Below are 19,647 nucleotides of genomic sequence, written 5' to 3' on the forward strand. Positions count from 1 at the left end.
CAAGCATCTTTATCAAGCTTTGGTATTCAAATATTTTCATTTCAACTGCAACTCCTTGACTGGAAAACATTTTAATTAAAAGTCCCAAAGAGTCCCCTCACTTATGCAACATAATCATAAAAAAGAATTTTCCCCATGGGCCCTGAATCTCCCATAGTTATTCTTTCCACTGGAGAGGTATATAGTCATTACAACATAGCACCACTATGAGGCAGAAAATACCAACCCAGCAATTTGCCAACCACAGACAGTCCCAAATTAGATATAAAATATGTAAGGAATGATTTTGTTCATTACTGAGTTTTTATAAAAAGTGTTTTCACAACCATACCTTATGTATAATACTCAAGTGTTTTATATTTGTTGCTGGCAAAGTATTCATAATTCTGAATTGAGTTAAATCGTATTTTAAATGTCTCAAAGGTATCTTATTATGTAAATATATTAAATAGCAATCTTTTTATATTAAGAGAAAAATCACTTGTATGGTACATATCAGAAACTATACTTTTTATATGTTAAGTTTCTCTAAAGTGTGGTTAACCTGTATTAAATTAAGACATCTATGGCTGATACCAAAATTCTCAAACTGTAATAAGCATTATAATGATATACGTAAGAATATGGTGTACTATGAGGAACGCCCACTATAACGCAGTTAAGTCTAAACGTACAGACAAGGAAGAAGCCCAGGAAACGAGAGGTAAGCCTATTTGTTAAGCTTGCAAAAAAGGTGAAACATTCTTTTTAAATGATATAAAGAAACATTATCTGACCCTACTCTGGATTCTGGGTACCACTGGAAACCTTATGAATAGCCAGTTCAAGAAGGATTTGGTTGTATTCATTAAAGAGGAGGTATCTAGGTTCTGTCTGCCAAATAAACTTTTTAAGATAATTAGTTCAATTGAAAAACAACATTGTAACCTGCCTCCTTCATTTCCATTATGATACAGTCCTTTAATAACAAATTTAAGTATGGTGTATATTTATGATTACACTCAGAAATGACAACTTTAGTCCAATATTAATCTAGTGATTCATCAAAAACAACCTCTGAGGGCACCAATCAGACAATAAAAATAAATAAGCATGTAGACTAGAAGGAAATAAAACTGTCTGCATTCACAATGATCTGACATGTACCTAGAATAGTCAAAGCAACCTACAAACTACTAAAACTAACTGGTGAGTTTATAATGTTGTGGAATTCAAAATCAATATACAAAAACCATCTGTATTTTTTTAGGTAGGCTCCACGCTGGGCATGGAGCCCAACACAGAGCCTGAACTCATGACCCTGAGATCAAGACTTGAGCTGACATCAAGAGTTGGACACTTAACCAACTGAGCCACCCACGCACCCCAAAAACCATCTGTATTTTTTTGAAGTATATTTATTTATTTTGAGAGAGAGCAGGGAAGAGGCAGAGAAGAGGTGGGGAAGAGAATCCCAAGCAGGCTCTGTGCTGTCAGTGCAGAGCCTAACATGGGGCTTGATCCCACGAACCATGAGATCCACAACCTGAGCCCAAATCAAAAGTCAGACACTTAACAGACTGCATCTGTATTTTTATATACATGCAGTAAACACCTGGGGGATGAATTTTTTTTAAATACCACTCTTACAACATCAAAAACAAATCAATTCTCTAGGAATACACTTAATGAAAAATAGCAAGAACTCTACCTAAGAACGCTTCAAAACATTGATAAGAGGGATTAAAGACCTAAATAGAGCTAAATGTACATGGATTGGAAGACGCAACAGCAGTAAGATGTCATTCTCCTCAAATCTATATATTCAATATAATCCTAATTAAAATCCCAGCAGGTATTTTGTAGAAATTGACAAGCTGATTCTAAAAGTAATATGAAATCCAAAGGACCTAAAATACCTAAAATAATTTTGATGGAAAATATACCAGCTGATTTTAAGATTTACTTTGCTATAGTAATTAAGATGGTATAGTACTACCATAAAGACAAATAGTTCAATAAAACTTAAGAGTCCAAAAATAGATTCCCATTTATACTTCATTTTACAACAGAGGAGCTACTGCAATTTAGTAGGGAAAGAATGATCTTTTCAACAAATGGCCCTGGAATAAAAAGATATTCTCATGGAGAAAAGCAGAGCTGTCTTTACAACATTGAGATAGGCAAAGATTCCTTTGACAGTACAATACACAAAAGGCATTTAACAATAAAATTAAAAATTAAGAAAATGAGGAGCACCCAAATATATAAAATAGTTAATAACAAACATAAAGGAACTAATCAATAATAATATAGTAGTAGTAGGGGACTTTAACACCCCAGTGACATTAATGGAAATATCATCTAAACATAAAATCAACAAGAAAACAAGAGCATTGAATGACAATGGACCAGATGGATTTAACAGATATATTCAGGACATTCCATCCTAAAACAACAGAATACACCTTCTTTTTAAATGCACATGGAACATTCTCCAGAACAGATCACATATTGGGCCACAAAACAAGCCTCAACAAATTCAAAAAGACTGAAGTCATACCATGCATCTTTTCTAACAACACTATGAAACTAGGAGTCAACCACAAGAAAAAAAACTAGAAAGAGCACAAATACATGGAGGATAAATACATGCTACTAAACAATGAATGAGTCAACTAGGAAATGAAAGAAGAAATAAAAAACTACAAGGAAAAAGGAAAACACAATGTTCAAAACCTTTGGGACATACCAAAAGCTGTTCTAAGAGGGAAATTTAATCTAACAGGCTTACCTCAAGAAGAAAAATCTCAAATAAACAACATGACTTTACACAAAAAGGAGCTTTTATAAAAAGAATAAACAAAACCTAAAACCAGTAGAGGAAAGGAAATAATAAAGATTAGAGCAGAAATAAATGATATAGAAACCTAAACACACACACACACACACACACACACACACACACAGGAACAGATCAGTGAAACCAGGAGCTCATTCTGTGAAACCAATCATTAAAAAAGAGAAAGGATTCAAATAAATAAAGTCACAAATGAGAGAGGGGAAATAAAAAAAAAATCACAGAAATACAAACAATTGTAAGTGAATATTTTGAAAAGCTATATGCCAACAAACTGGACAATCCAGAGGAAATGGGTAAATTCCTAGAAACATATAAACTACCAAAACTGAAAAATTTGCACAGACCGAAAACCAGCAAAGAACCTGAATCAGTAATCAAAAAACTCCCAACAAACACAAGTCCAGGACCAGATAGCTTCATAGCCAAATTCTACCAAACATTTAATGAAGAGTTAATGCCTATTCTTCTCAAACTACTTCAAAACATAGCAAAGGAAGGGTGCCTGGGTGGCTCAGTTGGTTAAGTGTCCAACTTCAGCTCAGGTCATGACTTCACTGTTTGTGGGTTCAAGCCCTGCATGGGGCTCTGTGCTGACAGCTCAGAGCCTGGAGCCTGCTTCAGATTCTGTGTCTCCCTCTCTGCCCCTCCCCCCGCTCACCCTCTGTCTCTCTCTCAAAAAATAAACGTTAAAAAAATGTTTTTAAAATATAGAAAAGAAAGGAAAATTTCATTCTATCAGGCCAGCATTATCCTGATACCAAACCCAGATAAAGACACCACAAAAGAAGAGGACTACATGGCAATATCCCTGAAAAACACAGATGCAAAATCCTCAATAAAAAAATACTACTAAACTGAATCCAACAATACATTAAAAAAAAATCATTCAACACAACCCAGTAGGATTTATTCCCAGAATGCCAAGGTGGTTCAATATTAGCAAATCAATCAATATGATACATCATATCAATAAGAGAAAGGGTAAGTAACCAGGGGCCCCTGCCTGGATGGCTCAATGGGTTAAGCATGTGACTTTGGCTCAGGTCAGTATGTCACAGTCTGTGGAGTTTGAGCCCCACATCAGGCACTGTACTGACAGCTCAGAGCCTGGAGCCTGCTTTGGATTCTGTGTCTCCCTCTCTTTCTGCCCCTCCCCTACTTGTGCTCTGTCTCTCTCAAAAATAAACAAACATCCTAAAATAAATATTTTTATTTAACAAACTAAAAACTGTTTCTTCTGCCAAATGCAACACATTATTGAAAAGGACAAAAATACAGTGAAGCATTAAAAAACAGTGAATTTTTTTCCATTTCTTTTTTTGAGGAGGATAAAGCAATGGTTCTCAAGCTAATTACATTTTATAACCACTGAAGAGGCTTAAAAAATATACTGATAACTAGGTTCCACAATAGACCAATTAAATCGGAATCTCTGAGGTTGTAGCCTAGACACTAGAATTTTTCAAATGTTCCAATATGTAGTCAACATAGGAAAACACTTGGTATAGAGCTAGAAATTAAAGCTTTCATCCACTGGTATAAGAAATCCTTTTGACGATACACAATATTAAAATACAAGCATTAAAAAATCATCTGTGCTGGCACAACTGGATATCTACATGCAAAAACAAAAACAAATGAAATTGGATCCTTTCCTTAGACTAGACATGAACAGTCAAAATGGACTGCATATCTAAATATAAGAGCAAAAACTAAAGACACCATCAAGAAAGTGAAAAGAAAGCCCACAACAATACAGAAGAACAGGAGAAAATACTGGCAAATTATGTATCTCATAAGGGATTTGTAGCCAAAATGTATAAGCAACATTTACACTAAATAATAAAAAGACAAATGATCCAATTTAAAAATGGGCAAAGGATCTGAATAGACATTTCCCTAAAGAAGATATACAAATATCCAATAAGAACATGAGAAGATGTTTAATATCAACAGCCATTAGGCAAATGCAAATCAAAATAACAATGAGATATAATTTCACATACACTAGGATGTCTATAATCAAAAAGATAACAAGTGTTGGTGAGGATGTAGAGAGATCAGGACAAATACAAATGTAAAATGATGCAGCACAATCAGGCAGTTCCTCAAAAGATTAAAAATGAAGTTACTATATGAACCAACAATTATATTCCTAGATATATACCCAGAAGAAATAACACACATCCACACAAAAACTTATACATGAAGGTTCATAGAAGCATTACTCATAATAGCCAAGAAGTAGAAATAATGCAAATGTCAGTCAACTGATAAATGGATCAATAAAATGTGATGAATCCTGACAACAAAATAGTATATAGCAATAAAAAGAAAAGAACTAATAAATGCTACAATATGGACCAAACTTGAAAGCTTTATGCTAAGTGAAAAAAATCCAACATGCCAAAGCCTACATATTGCATGATTCCATTTATACAAAATGTTCAGAACAGGCAAATCTAAAGAGATAGAAAGTTATTGCCTAAGGATAGGAAAAAACAATAAGTGACTGCTAAATGGTACAGGGTTTCTTTTGGGAGTGATGAAACTGTTCTTGAATTGATTGTGGTAGGGTGCCTGTGTGGCTTAGTCAGTTAAACATCTGACTTTAGCTCAGGTCATGATCTTGTGGTCCGTGAGTTCAAGACCCACGTCGGGCTCTGTGCTAACAGCTCAGAGCGAGAAGCCTGCTTCGGATTCTGTGTCTCCCTCTCTCCCTGCCCTTCCCCCGCTCATGCTATCTCTCTCTCAAAAATAAACACCAAAAAAAATTTTTTTAATTGGTTGTAGTTAACGGTTGTACAGCTCAGTCAACATACTAAAAACCACTGAATTATATATCTTAAATTGGTGAACTATACAGTATAGAAATTGCAACTCAATAAAAAATTTAGACTGAGAAGACTGTTTTTGAGTCACAATATTTTACAACTATCTACTCTGTCTAAAAAACATTCCAGGCAGTTTCAAATGTGAATTCACAACAATCTTCTTTAAAAGATAAAGAAGATTATATGCCCCTCCCTTGCTCTTGCTCTCTCAAAAATGAATAAACGTTAAAAAATTTTTTTTAAGTAAAGAAGATTGGGGCACCTGGATGTCTCAAGTTGGTTAAGTATCTGACTTTGGCTCAGGTCATGATCTTGTGGTTCGTAAATTCAAGCCCTGCTTCAGGCTCTGTGCTGACAGCTCAGAGCCTGAAGCCTGCTTTGGATTCTGTGTCTCCCTCTCTCTCTGCCCCTCGCCTGCTGTCTCTTTCTCTCTCTCAAAAATAAGTAAACATTAAAATACACACATACATAAAAAGAAGTTTAAAAAAGACTCAATGAACATTTCATCCATTTCTGGAATAAGACAAACCAAATATTTCTCTAGCCACAAGCAACTCTAAAACCACATGCTTTTCAAGAAGTTTTCCTAAAACAAAACAAATATGCTAGTATGCTGGCAAAGTAGCACACAAATAAACACCTACTACAGCAGTTGCCCCTCACCGCGGTTTCACTTCGAACAGTTTCAGATAACCACAGTCAACTTCGGTCCAGAAGCAGATGATCCTCTTTCTGACATATCATCAGAAAATCAATAGTAGACTAACACTACATCACAACGCCTATCATTCACCTCACTTCATATCATGTAGGCATTTTATCATCTTACATCATCACAAGAAGAAAAAGGGTAAGCACAGTACAAAAAGATATTTTGAGAGAGATATTTACATAACTTTTATTACAGTATATTGTTTTAATTATTATTTTATTATCAGTTGTTGTTAATCTCCTACTGTGCCTAATTCATTAATTGAACTATCACATGTATATACATGCAGGAAAAAAATATATAGGGTTCAGTACTATCCATGATGTCAGGCATCCATAGGGGTTTTTGGAACATATCCCCTACAGATAAGGGGTAACTACTGTACAACTCAATTCCAACAGATACCTGATGATTCCAAACAAAACCTCTAAAAGATAGCAAAAATGTAAAAGAACATATTTAATCTAGAAAGCTGACACTGCACTTTCCACATATTTTGTATGTGATATGGTTTGTAATAGTAATGAACGTTTCATGGCAAAGTTTCCAGTGTATTTATTATACGTTCATGGATACTGGCCATGACAACACGAGATTAATAAAAAACTACATCTAATCACACACAAACACAGAAACCCAAAAAACAGTCATCTATATACCTTCCACTCTTCACAGGTAGCCTGGGTGGCCCTCAGACTGGATCAGGATCATCCCACTAAAAGCACAGAAGGAGAGGGGAATGATATTAAGGCTCAGTCCAGAAGCTCTTCTCCATGGAACTTTGACTTTAGTTCCAGAGGGTTATTAAAAACCCTAATAAAGGAAATTCGGAAACAAAGAGGAACTTGAGACCAGTCCCTCTTAAATCAATAAAGAGCCACAATTCATCCAGAGAACATTCAACTAGCTAAAAACTCCAACAGTAAGAGATCCTAGGGAAAGGGGATACAGTCAACTACAAGTTAATCATAACAAATACTCATCCTCAAGGTAAAAAACCAGTAGGTTTAAGTAGACATAAGATACACTGGTGGACACAAATGAGTCTCCATTAGAGGCAATAAGTACTCTTGAGGGCCACCTCAGGCATTCAGCTGTAACAGGAGTTTGGGCCTACCTCCACAGCCCAAGCATTTTATCTCTTGATCTGACTTCATCTGTAGAGATAACCTTCTCATTTGTTCACACAGTATTTGTTTAAATAGTGGCATAGGTCCTATACCAAATTAAAGTTCAAAATGAAATTCATGATGTACACTGAAAATTTTACTTAACGCACTGAAAGAACTATGTGCTATAACTCAATGGCAAGCAAAAAATCTTTTTAAAATACATAAAAGAAAAGACGATCTAGGAAATAATAGAACTGAAAATGTCTGAAGACACCTCTAATCTATCTCAGATTAAAGCTGAGCTTTTTCAGCCAGGTTTTATACTTTATTTCTCCCCAGCTGGATGCTAAATTTTTAACTTCTAGGAGTTCTAAGGAAACAATGAATTAATTTTATAGCAAAAAGTGTTAAGTAATTCCATGTGTTCATATTCTATTCTGCTTAAGCAAATAGCATTTTAAAGCCTCTGGTGCAGCAGTAGACTGAGATAGCACAATGCCACAAAAGGTTATGGTAAGCAACAGAACTAGATTTCCAGAGGTGCCTGAGGGGCTCAGTCGGTTAAGCACCGACTCTTGGTTTTAGAGTCTGTTCAGGTCATGATCTCAGTGCATGATTTCATGCACTCTATCCTGTGCACAACTCACGGTTGCAGAATGATGGAGCTTTACTGGATTTAGGCAACAGAGGACAAACTTCAAAGATGACAGAGAAGTTCTAAAGTTAAGACATAAAGCCTGGAAGGGAAGAAGCCAAAAGGAGGTAAGCACTGAAATTTGTATATAAACTCTACCCCAAATTTTGGCTATCTGCTAAACCAGATATGAAGAGTGGAGACTCCACAGTAGAGTGACAAAGAAGAAAACTAAAAGAAAAGATTTCAGCTGCTGTTACCACTGAGAAGACAGTGGAATTTTAGTGTTGTCAAATGAATTGCTTGCTGAAACAAACAAAATACTCTTTAGAGGAATACAACAAAATCTAGTCTCTACATTTCATTCAAAATAATAAGCATAAAATTAAGAAATTGCTGGATATGTACACACACAAGACAAATTAAAAAAAAAATGTGACCTATATTCAAGAGAATAAAGTCAACAGAAACCAACCCCAAGAAGGCCTAGATGTTGCAATTGGCTTTATACTACCTATAATAAATATGCTCCAGGACTAAAGGAAAATATTTTCAAAACAAATTTAGAGGTAAGGAACCCCAAAGAATTGAAAATTATGAAAAAAAACAAACAGAAACTCTAGACCTAAAAAGTACAATAAAGTGAAAAATACATCAAATGGGCTTAACAACAGAGACAGCAGAAGAAAGAGTAAATGAACTGAAAGATAAACCAACAGAAATTATCTAGGAGAGAGAGGAAACAAAAAAAATGAGAACAGCAGAACCCCAGAGACCTGTGGAACAATATTAAGAGTTCAAATATAAGCATAACTTAAGTCACTGAAAAAGAGTAGAGAATGCGGCAGAAAAGTATTTGAAGAAATAATGGCTAAAACTTCCCTAGTTTGGTGAAAAAAAAAGTTACATATCTAATATTAACAAACCTAAGCAAGAAAAATGCAAAGAAAATACACCTAAGCACATAATAATTAAATGGCCTAAACTGGAAAACTAAAGAAAAAAGCTTGAAACCAGTCAGTGAGAAAAATGCCAAAATATAATAAATATGAATGACACCGAACTTCTAACCAGAACTATTGAGACAAGAAAATAGAACTACATCTTCTAAAAAAAATTTTTTTAATCTTTTATTTCTTTTTAAGGGAGAGATAGATAGAGCACAAACAGGAGAGGGGCAGAGCGAGAGGGAGACAGAATCTGAAGAAGGCTCCAGACTCTTGAGCTGTCAGCACAGAGTCCAACACAGGGCTTGAACTGGTGAAATCAGGAGATCATGACCTGAGCCGAAGTCAGGTGCTCAACCAACTGAGCCACCCAGGCACCCCAGAACTACATGTTTAAAGAACCGAAATGAATGAATGAATGAATGAATGAAAGATAAATAAATAAATGACAAACCAGAATTCTTCAGCAAAACTATCCTTCAGAAACAATGTAAAATAAAAATATCTTCAAATAAAACAGAATTTGTAGAACCAAGAGTATGGCAATTCTTCAAAGAATTTCAAAAAGAATTATCATATGATCATTCAATTCCACCTCTGGGTACCTACCCAAAAGAACTGAAAGCAGAGACTTGAAAAGATATTTGTACAGCCACATTCACAGCAGTATTATTATTTAATTCATAATACTCAACACATGGATACATTATTCATAACAGTATTCATAATAACCAAAAAGTAGAAACAACCCAGTGTCCATCAACAGATGAATGAGTAGATTAACAAAATGTGGTATATACATACGATGGAATATGATTCAGTCTTAAAAAGAAAACTGTGACACATTATACAACATGGATAAACCTTGAAGACATTATACTAAGCGAAACAAGCCAGACAGAAAAGGACAAATACTGTATGATCCTGCTTATATGCAATACCTACAGTACTCAATTCACAGAAACAGAAACAGAATAGTGATTATCAGGGGCTTAGAGGTGAGAGGAAGTTACTGTTTAAGGAGAATGAAGTTCACAGATTGTTGGTGATGAAAACTTCAACAATGTCAAAGTACTTAATGACACTGAGTTTTACACCTAATGATAAATCCTATATATATTTTACCATAATAAAAAAAAATTAACACAATTTACCACATTCAGAAAACAAAAAGGAAAAACCACATGATTATTTCAATAGATACAAAATAAGATTTCAATATATTAAACACTCATTCGTGATTAAAAAAAAAACCTTTCAGCAAACTAAGAATTTCCTCAAACTTATAAAGGACGCCTATGGAGAACCTATGATGTTCTTAATGCTGAAGCACTGAACACTTCCCCTCTACAATGGGAAGAAGGCAAGAATGTCCACTCTCAACAGCTCTATTCAACATGTTACTAAAATTCCTCATTAGGGGCACCTGGCTGGCTCAGTCAATAGAAACATGTGACTCTTGATCTCGGGGTCATGAATTCAAGGCCCAAACTGGGCACAGAGTTTACTTAAAAAAACAAATAAAAAAGATTGCCCTAATGATACTGTGCATAACTGCATAAATGACAGAGATTACTGGCTATTTTAGTAAATAAATTAAAAAAAAAAAAAAAAAAAAGACCTGGCTGGTGCAATAACAATAAAAACTAAAAGGTACATAGCACAAAAACAGACACTCAGATCAATGGAACAGAACAGAGAACCCAGAAATGGACCCACAAACATATGGCTAACTAATCTTTGACAAAGCAGGAAAGAATATCTAATGGAATAAAGAGTCTCTTCAGCAAGTGGTGCTGGGAAAACTGGACAGCGACATGCATAAAATGAAACCTGACTACTGAAAAATGAACCTGGACTACTTTCTTACACCATACACAAAAATAAACTCAAATAGATAAAAGACCTAAATGTAAGACAGGAAGCCATCAAAATCCTCGAGGAGAAAGCAGGCAAAAACCTCTTTGATCTTGGCCGCAGCAACTTCTTACTCAGCACATCTCCGGAGGCAAGGGAAACAAAAGCAAAACTGAACTACTGGGACCTCATCAAAATAAAAAGCTTCTGCACAGCAAAGGAAACAATCAGCAAAACTAAAAGGCAACTGACGGAATGGGAGAAGATATTTGCAAATGACATATCAGATAAAGGGTCAGAATCCAAAATCTATAAAGAGGTTATCAAACTCAACACCCAAAAAACAAATAATGGGCAAAAGACATGAATAGACACTTCTCCAAAGAAGATATCCAGATGGCCAACCGACACACGAAAAAAATGTTCAACATCACTCATCATCAGGGAAATACAAATCAAAACCATAATGAGATACCACCTCACACCTGTCAGAATGGCTTACATTAACAACTCAGGCAACAACAGATGTTGCCGAGGATGCGGAGAAAGAGGATCTCTTTCGCACTGCTGGTGGGAATGCAAACTGGTGCAGCCACTCTGGAAAACAGTATGGAGGTTCCTCAAAAAATTAAAAATAGAACTACCCTATGACCCAGCAATTGCACTACTAGGTATTTATCCAAGGGATACAGGTATGCTGTTTCCAAGGGGCACATGCACCCCAATGTTTATAGCAGCATTATCAACAACAGCCTAAGTATGGAAAGAGCCCAAATGTCCATCGATGGATGAATGGATAAAGATGATGTGGTATATATATATACAATGGAGTTTACTCGACAATCAAAAAGAATGAAATTTTGACATTCCCAACTATGTGGATGGAACTAGAGGGTATTATGCTAAGTGAAATTAGTCAGTCAGAGAAAGACAAATATCATATGACTTCACTTATATGACGACATTAAGACACAGAACAGATGAACACAAGGGAAGGGAAGGGAAGCAAAAATAATATAAAAACAGGGAGGGTGACAAAACATAAGAGACTCTTAAATATGGAGAACAGAGTGTTACTGGAGGGGTTGAGGGACAGAGGATAGGCTAAATGGTTAAGGGACATTAAGGAATCTACTCCTGAAATCATTGTTGCACTATATACTAATTTGGATGTAAATTAAAAAAATAAAATTAAAAAAATTAAAAAAATTAAATGCTTAGTGATGCAAAAAAAAAAAAACCACACACACACACCAATATTGCATTCTACATTAGCAAAATAAAATTTAAAATAAAAAAAAACAAAAAGGTACGAAACCTGTAAAAAAAGAAAAATATCCCTAATTGCAGGCAAGGTGATTATGAATGTAGAAAACGCAAAAGAATTAACAATAAGATTATGAATCTTTAGCCAGGTCTCAAGATACAAAGTCAACACACAACCTATAAACATAGAGAACAAACTGAATGGTTGCCAGAGGGGAGGTGGGTTGGGGGCTGGGCAAAATGGGTGAAGAGGAGTGAGAGACACCGGCTTCCAGTTATGGAATGAATAAGTCATGGGAAAAAAAAGCACAGCATAAGGAAAATAGTTGATGATACTGTAATAGTGCTATATGGTGACAAATGATAGCTACACTTGTGAGCATCATAATGTAAAAAGCTGTCAAATCACTATGTTTTACACCTAAAACTAACATAACATTATGTGTTGGCTATACCCAAATAAAAAAAATTTTAAGTCAACACACAAAATGTTTTGTATGTCTACGTCCTAGCAACAAATGAAAAATGAAACTAAAAAACAATTCCATTTACAACTACATACAACATAAAATACTTAATAATGTATTTTTAAAAAGATATGCAGGGCGCCTGGGTGGCTCAGTCCATTGAGTGTCCAACTCTTGATTTCAGCTCAAGTCATGATCTCATGGTTCATGGGATCAAGCCCTGCCTCGGGCTCTGTGCTGACAGCACAGAACCTGCTTGGGATCCTCTCTCTCTGCCCCTCCCCACCCCTCAAAAATAAACATTAAAAATAAAAAAAGATACATAAGACCTCCACCAAAAACCTTAAAACAGTGCTGAGAAAAATTAAAGACTTAAATAAATGGAAAGATGGGCCATGTTCAAGATTGTCAAAATGCCACTGCTCCCCAAAGTAGTCTAGAAATTGAACACAAATCCAATCAGTTCCAGCATAATCATAATCCCTTTTACAGAAACTGTCAAGCTTACTCTAAAATTCATAATGGAAACATAACAGACCTAGAACAGAGAAAACAATATTGGGAAAACAATAAAAGCTAAAGAATTTACATTAACTTCAGGACTTACTGCAAAGCTATTCAGTAGTTCTCAACTGAGGGCAATGTTGCCTTTCGTGGGAACATGTGGCAATGTCTAGATGCATTTTTAGTTGCCATCCTTGGGAGAGTGCTAGACATCTAGTAGTTAGAGGCCAGGGATACTACTAAATATCCTGTACTACATGAGTCAGCCTCGTAACAATCTGGCCCAAAATTTTAATAATGCCAAGGTTGGGGAAACCCTAAACTACAGTATTCAAGACAATGTGGTACTGACATCAGGACAGTCAAATAGATTAATGAAACAGAATACAGATTGCAGAAGATGACTCCCTATGTCAACAGTCTAACAAAGGTGACAAAGCAATTTAATGGAGAAAAGTGTTTTCAACAGAGAGTTCTAGAAGAGGATATCCATACGTAAACACTGAACCATGATTCCTCACTTCAAACCATATACAAATATTAGTTCAAGATGGATCATAGGCCTAAAGTCTAAAATGATAAAGCCTGTAGAAGGAAACATTAAAAAAGTATCTTCATGACCTAGCAAAACTATCTGAGAAAACACTTAACAAGCAGAATACATAAAAGAACTAAAAGACTCCTGCAACTCAATAAAAACTCATATGAATTTAAAACATGGACAGGGTGCCTGGGTGGCTCAGTCAGTTAAGCATCTGACTTTGGCTCGGGTCATGATCTCACAATACGTGAGTTTGAGCCGCACATCAGGCTCTGTGCTGACAGCTCAGAGCCTGGAGCCTGCTTTGGATTCTACGTCTCCAGCTCTCTCTGCCCCTGCCCCAATCACGATCTGTGTGTCTCTCTCTCTCAAAAATAAAAATAAACATGGACAAAATTTTGAACAGACATTTCATAAAGACAAATGACTAATAAGCACATGAAAGATAGTCAATACTAATACTCATCAAAGAAATACAAATGAAAACCAGAATAAGAAATAAAAATTAATTCTACAAACTACATACCCACTAGAACAACTAAAATTTTTAAGAGTGGAAAACAAGCAACTAGTGAGAATGCAGTTACCCAAACTGATGTTATGTATTGCTGGTAGGGGGATAAAATGGTACAAAAAGCTTCAGCAGTTTCTTTTAAAGTCAAGCATATACCTATATTATGACCCAGGAATTTCACTCCTGGGTATTTACCCAAGAGAAATAAAAACATACATCTCCAAAGGCCTCATGCAAGAATGTTCTGCTTTATTCATAATAGCCAGTATGTCTGTCAACAAGTGAAACAAACTGTAGTATATTCATACAACAGAGTATTACTCAGCAATAAAAAGAAAAAATGGTGATTCACGCAATATTCTAGAATAATGTCAAAAATATGTAAAAAGGTTAGGCACAACAAATATATACCATACGATGCCATATATATACAAAATTCAAGACAGAGGCAAAAGTAGTCTACAATTTAAAAGAAAAAAGAGAACAGCAGATGCCTGGGGGACATGAGTGAGAAGCATGGGAATTAACTGGAAAGGGTCACTAGGGACCTTTCTGGTGTGACAGCAACATTCAGTATCTTGAGTGAGCAGTGTTGTTACAAGGAAGTAAACGTTTGTCAAAATTAAGCAGTTTTGTGCAATATGTCGATTTTTATTTTTAAAACAAGTTAAAAAATCTAGTGGGGAGTAGGAGTTGATAGAGATACGACTGAAAGAAGAAAATGGCAGAACATTGTTGAAACTGAGTGATGGGCACATGGAGGTTAATCATACTATTTTTGTCTACTTTACAAGTGTTTGAAATTTTTCATAATTCAAGTTTTTTTTTTTTAAAAAGTATCTTAATTACCCATCAGTGGAGGAAGACAATTAATAATCACTATCCCACCTGTGAATTAAAATCTCTTCAAGCACAGTTTAAACTTTCTTTTATATACTGAACAACCCGTCCTTTACATTTTCTTTAATCTTATTCATCATAGTTAATAGCTCACCTTGCAATCTATTCATGTCTTCTCTATCTCATTTATTTACTACTATCTATAGGGAGAAAAGGGTTGAAGAGAGTTAACATTCCTTTAACCCCCACTACATGCCTGGCAGTATGATACCCACTTTGAATATATTACCCAGTTTCTATCCCAAAACTGAATTCAGCATCTAAAATTTTAATCTTATTTCTTTACTTATTTATTACTTCTCTCCCTCATCAGAATTTATGTTCAATGGCAACATGGATCTTGCCTTGTTCGTTATTTCTTCAGATCTGGCACACAGGAGCTACTCAGTAAATAGGTACAGATGAAAGAATTAAGGAATATAACATCAGAGCTCACAAATACTCAATTTAGCTCTCTTTTTGGTGGTGCAAATCATTGCCCACTCCAGTTATATCTACCTTGTTTTGCCCTTAATTTTGTCATCTATAACAATTGTTGTTATATATTTGTTTCAAGTGGAATAGGATAATCTGTTTGAAAACTTCATTTTCCCTTTATTCAAAAAATGTAATCCTAAAAATATTTTAATGTATTTATATTCAGCATATCTTTCAATGCTATGTAATTTTTTTAATGATGTGTAATTTCTATATGCAGTGTTACTTTTTCTGCTCTTATTTATATGAAAAAAGAAGAAAATGCTGATGCTCTGATAGTCTCAAATTCTGTTAACATCACCATAAGGCTTAAAAATACTCATGAATATTGAGAATTGAGAGTTCCTTACAGAGGGATAAATTGCAGTTAATAATAGACTTATAATAAAAATAATCATTTTTACTTCAAAAAAAATTTATCTAACAAAACAAAGCATCTACATAAGCCTAGAATCAAATTGTTAGTTCCTGTTAGTGAAAAAGAGAAAATCTAGGTTTGTCCTCAGAATACATTCTTCAGTAAATATTTGGGGCATGGTTTATCTCAGTAAGAATATCTTAATATCCAGCAACATCTTAAAGTTCTACCTCAATTTTTTATTCTACCAAATAACTTCTTCATTCTTAAATATCTTCAAAACATCCACAGGGTTAAAAAGGGGGAGGGAGAGAGTAAATACTATTAATGGTACTGTAAAATACAAAAATTGAGTGAAATAGCTGCTAACAACAGCAAGTCAGTTAGGACCAAGATTTTTCCTCATTAGTTAAGCAAAATACTCTACCCAAGTAGCTGGTAATTGGTAATTGCAATGTTTCTCTGACTAGCCAAAAACAAAAAAAACAAAAAAAAAACAAAAAAAAACAAAAAACCTTTAAAAAAGATTTTCTAATACTCTAAGGGAGAAAGCAAAAGAGCAGTAAACATTAGAGGAAATAGAAATCACTCATAAAGAATGACATTGTACATATAAAATTTTATTTAAAAAGAGCTCACAAATGTCTTACATTGTTTTTTGCCACAGATTCAAATCCAAGTTCTTCCAGATGCCACTTTATGCTTATAGCTCATACATAACTTTAAAAAAACATTTAATTCAAATGTACCAAATGCAGCAAAGGGCTTAAAAAATAGAAATTTCAAAGTAAATACTCATTTAGAGACACCAGCAAATAAATCTGACCTTTTCAAGTGGCTTTCCCAAAGAGTTTCCAATCAGTTTCCAGTCATTTAAGACTTCTTCAATTTTGGAAATAAACCTAGTAATGAGAAAAAAACTTTCTAAATATGTAACAGCGCTTTTTTCTTTTTTACTACTGTTATACAATTTCTTTAAAAAAAGTATTTTTTAAATTAATTTATTTAAGAGAGAGAGAGAGACAGAATGACAATGAGTATTAATGGGCCCATTTATGGGCTCAGCACAGAGCCCAATGTGGAGCTCAATCTCACAAACCATGAGATCACGACCTGAGCCAAAATCAAAAGTCAGACACCCAACCAACTGAGCAACCAGGTATGCCAAAAAAGTAGTTTTTAAATTTCAACATTTTTATCAGAGAAGGCTCAATAAGTTTAGTATTATTAGTCTAATTTATGGATATGGAATAAATGTGGAAATAATCCTCTGCAATCCAAGAATTTTTAAATTCTGTTTTTTTAATAAATTTTATTTATTTATTTAAGTAAACTCTACCCCCCAGTGTGGGACTCAACCTCACAACCCCAAGATCAAAAATCCCAAGCTCTACTGACCAAGCCAGCCAGGCATCCCAAATTTTAAAGTCCAATGCTTACCCAACAAAGGCAATCTGTTTCCATAAAATTTAAATTAAGAATTAATAAATCTCAGGGCACCTGGGTGGCTCAATCAATTGAGCATCCAATTCCTGATTTCAGCTCAGGTCATGATCCCAGGGTTGGGGGATTGAGCCCTGTGTCCAGCCCTGTACTAAGCATGAAGTCTGCTTGGGATTCTCTCTCTCTCCCCCTCTGTCCCTCCCTCCTTCTCATGCTTTCTCTCTAAAATAAAAAAATAAATAAAAAATAAAAAAGAGTAAGTCTCTATATTAGAATGTATATAATAAATTTGGAACAGAAGTAAAAACTGACAGGAGTGCCTAGGCGGCTCAGTCAGTTAAGCGCCTGACTCGATTTCCGCTCAGGTCACAATCTCACAATTCAGGAGTTGGAGCCCCATGTTGCGCTCTGCACTGACACTGGCAGAGCCTGTTTAGGATTATCTCTCTCCCCCTTTCTCTGCCCTGCCCCCTCTCAGGTGCATGCACTCTGTCTCTCTCAAAATAAACATACATTAAAAAAAAAAAAAATGAAAAACTAAAAGGATACTACTAAAAATAACTATGAAACCAATGATCTTTTCCCTACCCTCAAAGTAACTAATCTATTTAAATTAACTTTTCCTTTGAAGATATTTAGGAATTGATTTGCCTACCTCTCCCCTCAAAAGAAAACATTTAGGAACTTTGCTCATTAAAATAAAACATGTTGCTTATGCTCTGTCTCTTGGGCACTGAAGCATCTAAATAAAGAATTTCTCCCATGAAAAAAATAATAATAAATAAATAAATAAAATAAAATAAAACATGTTTTGGGGCACCAGGGTGGCTCAGTCTGTTAAGTGTCTGACTCTTGATTTTGATTCATGTCACAATCTCACTGTTCAGGGAATCCAACTCAGCATCAGGCTCTGTGCTGACAGCACTGAGCCAACTTGGGATTCTCTCTCCATCTCTCATCCCGTTCCCCACTTGCATACTCTCTCTCTCTCTCAAAATAAATAAATTTTTAAAAAGTAAAACTTTAAAATGAAAAATAAATAAAACATGTTTTAAGGGACAGCTGGAAAGAAACAAGTAGATTTGTCAGCTTTAAGGAATAAATGACAGATTTTAATACTAATCACTATATAATCTTTAAATCTACTGATGAACCAGATCTATTAAAAAGAGAATGAATTCTGACTAGTAATATGCTCAATCAGCAAATTAAAAACTGTCAAATCTCAGTAGTACTGTTAAAAGACACTTTCAGAAGGCTTTTATTACTCCAAAAAGCTAACTTAAGTATGATGTAATCTAATAGCAAAATTGCTCCCCTATAACCCTACGTCATATTACTAGAGTACTAGAGTTAATTCCAGTCAAAATATATTCAAAGCCATCAGGTTTTTTCCCTCAGTGACATTATCAGTTAATATTTACATTTGTTTTAAGACAGTAATGATAGTAATGATAAACCAGAGTTATTACAATTTAAATGAACCTTGTAATCAAGTCCTCTTTAAGATGAAAGGCAGTATTAATATACTGACTCACTTCTGGGTAGTTCAATCAAAAGGTTAATTATCAGTTTGAAAATGCTCTAGAAAGAAGTTAACATGTTTACAAAAAAAGGAAATAAAAATTTTTATTGTAACCACATGTGAGCAAAAATTTGCAAGTAAAATGTACATTGTATTTATAAAGGAAAAAAAACTGGAAGCTACCTAACTAAGTGCACAAAAGTTGTAAATTAATGGTATATCCACTGAATGAAATAGTATGCATCCATAAAAAATCAAGTTTGAAGACCATTTGAGGATATAAGAAAATGTTCATTTCATACATTAAGTGAAAAAATTGAAGATATAGAAACAAGTATTAATATGCTTTGACACAGAATGCTTACAAAACACTCATAGAAGAAATTTTCTCAAAATATTAATAGTAACAATCTCCTGGTGGTACAATTACAGGTTTCTTATATTTTTCTTTTTTATTCTACTATGAAGTATTATTTTAATAAAAATCGTTTAAGATAATATTGCTTTCACAGTAAAAGGAACATACTAAAGTACTTATTTTATGAATTCTATCAGTTACTAGCTAAAAGAGAAAAATTGGGTTCTACTGAAGTATGGAGATTTGACCAAAAAATTGAATAACTTTACCCCTGAAAGCTCTCAAGACCTCAGCTGAAGGGTCTTTTCCTCTGACTCCTCATTCTGTTAGGTTCCTTTGTCACATGCTCTTGTAAA

General features: G+C 34.6%; 1 protein-coding gene across 3 annotated transcripts in view; it reads right to left on the reverse strand.

Moving 5' to 3' along the window:
* The window catches only part of RAB3GAP1 (RAB3 GTPase activating protein catalytic subunit 1), a 111,034-nt gene that overhangs the window by 89,396 nt on the left and 1,991 nt on the right, over positions 1-19,647 (reverse strand). The window contains exons 1-2 of one of the 3 annotated variants that reach the window (XM_049616182.1): positions 16,792-16,869; positions 7,048-7,103 (exon numbers count right to left, since the gene is read on the reverse strand). The exons of 1 other annotated variant lie outside the window; for it this stretch is intronic. Coding sequence is in view for 1 of the 2 variants with exons in the window: in XM_049616180.1 (XP_049472137.1) it covers positions 16,792-16,867 (76 nt within the window). In the remaining variant the exon portion in view is untranslated. Of the gene's footprint in view, positions 1-7,047; positions 7,104-16,791; positions 16,870-19,647 lie in introns of those variants that run through there. One more of the 3 variants, XM_049616180.1, reaches the window with a different exon arrangement.

Source organism: Panthera uncia, assembly GCF_023721935.1.
Source record: "Panthera uncia isolate 11264 chromosome C1 unlocalized genomic scaffold, Puncia_PCG_1.0 HiC_scaffold_3, whole genome shotgun sequence".
NCBI classification, from domain to species: domain Eukaryota; kingdom Metazoa; phylum Chordata; class Mammalia; order Carnivora; family Felidae; genus Panthera; species Panthera uncia.